The sequence below is a fragment of the Brassica rapa genome, chromosome A02 (genome assembly GCF_000309985.2).
Source record: "Brassica rapa cultivar Chiifu-401-42 chromosome A02, CAAS_Brap_v3.01, whole genome shotgun sequence".
Lineage (NCBI taxonomy): Eukaryota > Viridiplantae > Streptophyta > Magnoliopsida > Brassicales > Brassicaceae > Brassica > Brassica rapa.
Genome location: NC_024796.2, coordinates 16,410,400 through 16,419,965, shown reverse-complemented (window position 1 = coordinate 16,419,965; position 9,566 = coordinate 16,410,400). Strand labels below are relative to the sequence as shown.

The following is a 9,566-nucleotide window of genomic DNA, read 5'->3' as shown; positions in this document are numbered from 1 at the left end:
GTGGCTTTGCAATAATTTACTTCACTGAAGAACTACCTTGCTAGCAACCATGTAAACGTCTAATATATGAATTGTTGCTTGCTCAGAATAACCAATCTACATGATCGAGTTACATAATTGGATTTTCAACCTGCAATTCCTATAGCTAAGGTTTTTGATAAAGCTAATTCATAACGAGAAACTACACAATACTGTTAGTGTCGGAGATTACTCTTCTTTTAATCGAAAAAATTAAAAAAACAAATGGTCAATATTTCAAAGTCGATGTAGATCCCACTAACAGAGAACGTTGAAAGGCCTGGTTCTTTTTTTTTTTTTTGTCAAAAAAAGGCCTGGTACTTAAAGCCAGGAAATTGACCATATATTTTATGATTTATTCTTGGGTTCACCCCACCAACCAATAAAATTGTGTTATTTCATATTCAATATCTTTTTAAAAAAGAAACAAAATATTATCAAATTATATTATATTTTTAAAATAAATAAAAAAGTAAAAATAAATAAATAAAAATAGTAATAATTACAAAAAAAAAGTTTAAAGACGTCAACAAAATACTAAACCCTAAATCATAAACCCTAAATCTTAAACCTAAACCCTTGGATAAATCCTAAACTATAAATCAAAAACACTAAACACTAAAACACTCAAAGGTTTAGGATTTAGGGTTTAGGGTTATAGTGTTTAGTGTTTTTGATTTAGAATTTAGGATTTATCCAAAGATTTAGGGATTATCCAAAGATTTAGGGTTTAAGGATTAGTATTTAGGGTTTAGTGTTTTGGTGACGATGTTAAAAATATTAATTTTAAAATTCTTTTTTTTGTAACTACGATTTTTTCATATTTTTTTACCCTTGTATTTGAAAAACATAATATAACTTGACAATACTTTGTTTCCTTTTTTAAAAGATATCGAATTTTAAATAATGAAATTTGGTTGGTTGGTGAACCCAAGAATAACTCATATTTTATTATAATAGATTCTACAAATATAAGAGCATTAAAAAATTAATATATTCCTTTTCATAAAAAGAAAGTTCACAAAATTTGATATTTAAAAATAAATAATCATTCCTTTAAACCATTATTTTCAACAACATAGTATATATAAATACATGGAAATTAGTAAAATATTTCCTTTTTTTTTGTGCAACTAGTAAAATATTTCCTTTATATCAAACTATTTTGTTAGATGCTTACAAAATTAGTTTAAATTACATAAACTAAGATATATTTAGTAAACTTAAATTATTTATAATTACTATTATTGAGATGTTTTATTCTTTTCTACATTAATTGTTTTTATATAAAAAAAATTTGATTCATGTTTTCTTTATAAATTTTAGGAATCAAACTACATAAATAAAAATATATAATTTTTTTAATATGTAACTTTTATAACATGATTTTTCAAAAGTAATTTTCAAAATATATATATTTTAAAAATAGTAATTAATATACTTCATAAATTGACTTTAAGAAAGAAGTCATATATTGAAAAGGAAACTAATCATGTTGTTTTTACTCTAAGCTTATTTTTAATAAAACAATTACAGAAGTGTTTAAATACAATAACTCAACACACTTTTAGTGAACTAAATATACTATACCTTACCATTAAAAATGTCTTTTTTTGCTTAGTATTTTTAGTGTACTTTTCACTTTGTATAATAGTACAATCTAATATAATCATAATAAGAATAAACAAACTAATCTAAATTCTTATGTTTAATATAATTTATAAAAAAACACTTTAGTTTTTATACACTTAAAGTATAAAATTACTTCAATTTTTTTTTTTAAACAATATTTGAATGATTTCATAAATATTGAAATCCGTTCATGAGCCTTCAACATATTATTGTGGTTATGTTGTCTATTTATGCTTTTTTTTTTTTGATTATCCCTTTTATTTTTTATTTTATTTTTAACTTTTTACAACAAATATCAAATTTGAAAAAATTTAAAATATACACTTACACATTTACGATCAAGAACTGAACTGATATAATGAATAAAATTAATCAAATTTGCTTACCCAGAATCAAAAATAGTTGTACTTCAATTTGATGAAATACATAAAAATCAATATACAAAATATTTACACATTCAACATTGAATATTCGATAGTGTGGTTAAATGTAAACTATACTCCCTCCATTTCCGAAAGTAAGATTTTTTTAAATTTTTTTCTTGTTCCACAAAGATAGATTTTCTATATTGTTAAAGTACTTTTTTATACTTTTGAAGAACATTAATTGTGAATATTTGAATTGATTAAATTTCATTGGTGGAATGTTATTGGAAAGTGTATAAAAAGTAAAAATAAATTAAATTATAAACATTTATTAAATTTTTAATAAGCGTGCATACTCTAGAAAATCTTACTTTCGGGAACAGAGAAAATATTATAATATACATAATCACAAATATGTAATTTAAACATTTTTATAGTTATATCATTCCGCGCATGGCGCGGATTACTACCTTGTAAAGTATTAATTAACATGTTCAATCAATAAGAGGCAAAAAAAAAGTGCTGGCTAGGGAAAGGCAATATTGCAAGCAAAAGCATATATGAAGTTATAGGATTACCAATGCCAAACTCCAGATCAAACTTTAAAGTCTTGTGATTCTTGAAACTAGCTAAACCTTCATAGTCCGTCCCCGCCTTAGGCAAAATTCGAGCATGAATCTCACTTTACAGGTTCTTACAAAGGATGGGTAAAATATCCGCACCTGAAGAACCGAGCCAAATTTAAAGATATCAAACACGTATATACTCGAAGGATCCTAAAATATTATATACGAAAAACAACTACCGAACCTGACCTAGACCAAAGACAAAATGAGTATATGAAAATATCCAAAATATAAATACATGTCTTCAAATATATATCAAAAGGTATTAGTCATAATAAAATTTATAACGATCTCAATACCCAAAATTAAAATTAAAATTATAAATCTAAATATATTAGTTTTTTTAGTTTTTTTGGGTATTCTAGATGAAATTGGACAGTTTGAATATATAATACTCAAACCAAATGTATCCATGCGGTTTCTTTCGAAGAAAAATAACCGACTCAAATCGTATATGATGCTTTTAAGGTAAATTTGGATACAAAATATCCGTATTGAACTGTATTTATTGATATTTTCGATAAAAATAACTGATACAAGCAGTATTTGAAAGGTGGTTAAATAAAACTGTCTCTCAAATAACATACATGAACTAACTTGAACCTGAGAAGAACCGAACCCAACCCAAAAATTTAAATGGGACTAAAGTATCTAAAATCCAAAAGAGCTGGTCCGGACATGAGTGGATTCGAATACTAAGGTCTAGTTTCTTTTGACTCATAATGTGGGAAAACCTCCCTTGACTCCATTTGTTTTCTAGAGTAAAATAAGCTGCTTCTCACTGTTTTCTGTATGTTGATGAAATCCAGAATGTTTTATTGGTGAATTTCCATTGTATTTTTCCCATCATCAATTGGTTTCTCTTCAGATTTTCTTATGCTTTTTGGTCTTTTAGGATGATCGTTATCTTTCTTGAAGAAAGGAACAACATCGAACCAGGCAGTATCTGAAGATGCAAAGATCAGGTGGACAGCTTGAGCCATTTGGAAGTACGCCAGGATCTGCTACAATGAGTATGCAAGTAGAATGATCGAGATGTAGCAGAGCTAAAGAGTTGGAAACGGAGTCAATAGCGAAGCTGCGGTCAATCTAAAGATCACTTGGAGAACAAGCAGCTGAACATTTTCCCTTCAGAAGGAAAATTGTGACTTGGAAGTTTTCATAAGACTTGGTAGAGTTTTAGAAAACTTGCCGTATTTGGAGATCTGTGACTATCTCTTTGGGAGGCTAGGTTAGCCGGTTGGATATTGGGTATAAGTATTCTTGTTCGACCTGTGTATTAGGGTTATCACTTGAATTGTATTCTTAACATAAATGTGGGTTTTCAGTGAAAATCACAAAGGGCTAATCGGAGAGGTTCTAAGGTTTTGTATTCAACCTTAAGACGTGTAAGGCTAGAGCAGTGAGTCAAGAGTGTCTTGATCTGTTAAAGTTCTGTTTAAATAGAGACTGGTAACTTCATTTTAACAATATCTTAGTATATATATACCCGTATCTTTGTAGAGATATATGCTCTTGTGTACTTTGTGTTACAATTTCTGCTATAGTTCGTGCATTTACATTATCATCAATCAGTTTGATCTTAACAAAGCTGTTGACAAGAGCAGCAGCATCCAGAGCAGCATATGTGGAGTCATTCCCATTGTTTTCGAAAATTGACCCGACTCCGATTTCAGCCAGAAATCTGTTCTTCGCTGCCTCCAAAGTCTATAGAAGCTTTTTTTTTCATACATATCATCAAGCTTGTGCACATGATCATCTATTTCGAGCCAAAATCTTGCAGAGTTCTTTTGGTGGACTATGAATAATATACACTAGAGCTTGATCCGCGCACCCGCGCGGATATTCATTTTTGCTTTGCAAAAAAAAAATATTTATCTTATATAAATGGTAATATATGTTTTTAAAATTTATATATATATATATATATATATATATATATATATATATTAAATAATTATTTAATATATTTCTAAACATAATCATTTTAGAATTTATAATGAATAATTTTATTTTATTTTATTTGATCCGTCAACTGTTACAACCCTATTTTTAAAATATAACTCGTGTGTTTATGCAAATGTATTTTTTATGGATCAAAATTTTAATGTAAAATAAAATGGTTATCTATTTTTATATTTTATTTATACGGTTAAATAATTCAATATATTATTTAAAATTTTGTGATTTATATTATGTATTTTTATAACACTTTTATGTTTTTTAGACGTAGTTAATATACCAAAATAAAAAATAACCATCCGTAATAATAAAATCTTGTTACATTTTTGACATTGATTAAGTATAATTTATTGTTTACCCAGATTATAGGAAATATTTTTTAAATAAATAAACATAATTTGTTATACTTTATTTTAGGAAAATGCATTAATTAAATTATAAAAGACAAGAATACTAAAAAGTAGGTAAATTTATTACTTCAGTGACATTCAAATGTAAATAACTTTGAAAACTAGGGGGCAATTTATATTGGTACTTCTCTTTTAATAATAGAGATCGTGGACTCGGGTTTTATCATTTTAGGTCTTGTGTCTGAAATATATCTGTATCTTCTTAGTATTTTGTTTTGCTTGGTGATTGTTGGTTGTTTTAGATCCGGGGCAGATACAGATTCAACAATGGACATGTCTGGTGATACGAAATCATTAGATAGTAAACGTCAGTTAAGGTCCACAGAAGACAACATGACTACAAAATTGTTGAATCCATGAGATGAACACAACAAACACATTAACATTTCTGAAACTAAGAGTTTCTTCGCTAGCAACTTTTTAATAGATCTGTACCCTATTTTTACTCAGATTGCTAAAAAATTAAAGATCTAAGGGTATCTCCAACCCCACTCTATTTTCTTCTCTAAAATAAAGTTTAGAATAAAAATGTTCGAATGATACTCTATTATCTATTCTATAATAGTGTAAACCTATTTTTTACTTTATATATATAGTATTTTTTTTATTTTTTGTTCATTATTCTATTTTTCACTCTAAAATAGAGTATCATTAAAGCAACATCAATTTCTATTATAGAAATAGAATTACTCTATTTTAGAGGAAAAAATAGAGTAAACCATTGGAGATGGTCTAATAACAAAAATATATCCTTGTTTTGATATCTTGTTCTATCATTCGTGGCAACATTCGTGTCTTCTACTAATTTCCCACCATGAATTAAATCGAGTTATACTTATGGTGACGACTCTTCCCTTGACGCGTAAAAAAATACTGACTTTTCTACACATTCTCCACACTATAAATTGACTTGGTTTCTCATAAACTCAAAGACACCTTAAACCAAAGCTAAACTGTTTGGAAGAAACAATTACGGAGCCATGTTCGTGAAGCTCCTCACCATTGTCTTCTTCTTCTTTAGTCTACTTTCTCAACTTCCAAAATCATCTTCCCAAGTTCTTAACTTCACTTACAATGGCTTCACTCCTCCACTGACTGACATATCCCTCCAAGGGATCACCACAGTCACCCCGAACGGTCTCTTGATGCTAACCAACTACACAGAGCAGAGAACGGGTCACGCCTTCTATACAAAACCAATCCGGTTCAAAGATTCTCCAAACGGCACCGTTTCTTCCTTCTCCACAACATTCGTCTTCGCTATTCATTCTCAAATCCCGATATTTAGTGGCTACGGCATGGCTTTCGTCGTTGCTCCTAACGCAAGCCTCCCTGACGCAACAGCAAGTCAATACCTGGGTCTCTTCAACATCTTAACCAACGGTAATGACACAAATCATGTCTTTGCTGTCGAGCTGGATACCATCGGGAGTACCGAGTTCAATGATACGGACGATAACCACGTCGGAATAGATATCAATAGCATGAAGTCAGTGAATAGTTCGTATGCTGGGTACTGGAACGAATCAGGTCAGTATAATATTCTGAACTTGATAAGTCGTAAGCCAATGCAGGTTTGGGTCGATTACGATGACCTTACACATCAGATCGATGTAACCATGGCCCCTTTCAAACATGATAAACCTAAAACGCCGCTTGTTTCTACTATCAAAGATCTATCTTCGGTTCTTTTGCAAGATATGTTCGTAGGTTTCTCATCTGCTACGGATTATGTTTCTGAACATTATGTTCTCGGATGGAGTTTCCGGGTGAAGGGGAAAGCTCCGCCGTTGACCTTATCAAAACTTCCAAAACTTCCGAGGTGGGAGCCCAAGAGAATCTACATCATCTATATTTGGATGCTGTATCTTTCCATATTTTTTATTCCCCTCTTATTCATTTCCATGCTCATCTTACTCGTACGCTTCATCATAAGGAGGAGGAGAAAGTTCGAGGAGGAACTCGAAGATTGGGAAACAAGGTTTGGGAAGCACCGATTGAAGTACAAGGACTTGTACCATGCCACCAAAGGGTTCAAGGAGAAGGACCTTCTCGGATCAGGTGGGTTTGGAAGCGTTTACAGAGGTGTCATGCCTAAGACAAAGAAAGAGATTGCTGTGAAAAGGGTCTCCAACAAATCCCGACAAGGGTTGAAAGAGTTTGTGACTGAGGTCGTGAGCATCGGCCGGATGAGCCATCGAAACTTAGTCCCTCTCATAGGTTATTGCCGCAGGAGGGACGAGCTTCTTCTAGTGTACGATTACATGCCCAATGGAAGCTTAGACAAGTATCTGCACAATAGTCCGGAGGTAACCCTCGACTGGAAACAGAGGATTAAAGTCATTAACGGCGTGGCCTCCGCCTTATTCTACCTTCACGAGGAATGGGAACAAGTGGTGATTCACCGCGATGTCAAAGCAAGCAACGTCTTGTTAGACGCGAACCACAACGCGAGACTCGGAGATTTTGGTTTAGCTCGATTGTGCAGTCATGGTTCGGACCCTCAAACCACCCGAGTCGCTGGAACATGGGGATACCTATCCCCTGATCACATCAGGACAGGACGGGCCACTACTGCTACCGATGTTTTTGCCTTTGGGGTGCTACTACTAGAAGTAGCTTGCGGTAGACGTCCTATCCAGATTCAGAACGAGGGTGGTGAGAGGGGCTTGCTCTTGGATTGGGTTTTTGAGTTTTGGAGTGACGGAAACATTTTGGATGCTAAGGATCCGAATCTAGGGACGGAATGTGATCAAAGAGAAGTCGAAATGATTTTGAAACTAGGTTTGTTGTGCTCTCACTCCAACCCACAAGCTCGACCAAGTATGAGACAAGTGTTAAATTATCTAAGCGGAGATGACGTGCTACCAGATTTGTCACCATTGGAATTTCGTGGGCTGGGAATCCACCATGGAATTGGTGAGCTAGACATGTTTACATGTGGATCTTCCATGGTTGATTCTATAGTCTCTGGTAGGAGGTGATTTTGAATATCAGAATGCTTGTGTACATATGTCTTACATTACAGACTGTAGAAAAGGACTATCCAAACCGTGTTGTATCTTTACGTGAAATAAATGAAACTTTATGAACGTAGGAGACCAGTTTACTCTTGCATTATATGCGTATGTTGAATGAGTGTTAAATGGGATAAATCTATGTTCAAGGGCACATATCTAAATAGACACTTTTTATATTGGTACAAATCGTCTATTTATTAAGAGAGACTGTTAAAAACTGGGGAAATCGGCTAATTCCTACATCAACAAAGGCCAACGGTCCCGATCAATACATAAACATGTTACCTGTGCGAAAACATACATCAACTAGTACAAAATTTAATTTTCATATGCGAACTTTCAAAATTTGGTCTTATCATACATTGACCTAATTTCCGTTAGTCAAACATTGAGTTGTCGTTAACCAGTAGCAGAAAATCGGCTAATTCCTACATCAACAGGGACCAATGGTCCAGATCAATACATAAACACTTCACCTGTGCAAAAACATACATCAACTAATACAAAATTTAAATTCAATACATGAACTTTCGAAATATGGTTTAAACATACACTAAAGCTTGACATGTGCGTCCGCGCGGATATTTGTTGTTAACTTTTTTTATAAATTGTTTAATGACATTCCTAAATATATAAACTTTTGTTCATTGTTATGTTCCTACACATAAAAACCAAACTCACCCGGATCTGAAAAGACCCTATTCGAATCCCACCCGAAAATTTATAATACCCAAACAAAGAATAATTTCAAAACAAAAAAAAAAATCGATATCCGAAAGAACCAATCCATACCCAACCATATACCTGATATCCATACCTTAATGAAGTAGTTAAGAAGTACAAAAAATGTAAAAAATATAAGAAAACACTTAAATATAGGTAAGTTCTCTTTTATATTTTTATAAGACATGCTGTCAAATTATTTGGAAAAAATGTAATTAATAAAGTAGTTAAGTTGAGTGAAAATAAGGAAAGAAAATATGTAATAAATATGTTGAAAATAATGTTAGTTTTATTTTGTACTTAAATTTAATAAAATAGATTTACCTAGTTTTCACTAGTCAAATAATACCGAAAATAAATTGTCTGTCACGTGTTGATTAAGTAAAGTTTTTATTGTATTATGTGATAATTAAACCATATATAGTACGTAGTAATTGACAGAGAGAAAGGATAATGTTTAGCTTATCGAAGACATTCTCTTTTCTCTTTGTTCAATTTTGTCTTCTTTCGTTTTCTCGGTGTTTTTTGTTGTCGAAAAAGTTGAAGAAAAAATTAAAGAGAAAAGCTAACTAATGAATTACACGAGAAATAAATCGTTTGACCTATATGATTTATTTTTCTCATTCAATTACCACGTAATACAGTTTAATTACCATATTATACAATAAAAACATTATTTAATCAATACGTGACATAAAATTTATCTTCAATATTATTTGACTAGTGGAAATTAAGTAAATGTCAAGTTTTAGCGTATGTTAAAACCAGATTTCAAAAGTTCATGTAGTGAAGTTAAATTTTGTATTAGTT

At 31.4% G+C, this 9,566-nt stretch overlaps 1 protein-coding gene across 4 annotated transcripts; it reads left to right on the top strand.

Annotated features, from left to right (window-relative positions):
* Positions 1 to 4,850: 4,850 nt before the first annotated feature.
* LOC103868213 (L-type lectin-domain containing receptor kinase IV.4-like) lies at positions 4,851 to 8,894 on the top strand. 4 transcript variants are annotated; one of them, XM_033284755.1, is made up of 3 exons: positions 4,852 to 6,543; positions 6,712 to 6,835; positions 6,950 to 8,894. In XM_033284755.1, the coding sequence occupies exons 1-3, from the start codon at positions 5,994 to 5,996 to the stop codon at positions 7,995 to 7,997; spliced, it is 1,722 nt and encodes a 573-aa protein (XP_033140646.1). In that variant the 5' UTR covers positions 4,852 to 5,993; the 3' UTR covers positions 7,998 to 8,894. The 4 variants fall into 4 exon arrangements, with proteins under 4 accessions (XP_009144572.1, XP_009144569.1, XP_033140646.1 ...); XM_009146324.3 differs by having other exon boundaries at positions 4,851 to 6,543; positions 6,712 to 8,894; XM_009146323.3 differs by having other exon boundaries at positions 4,852 to 6,835.
* The last annotated feature ends 672 nt before the right edge of the window (positions 8,895 to 9,566 follow it).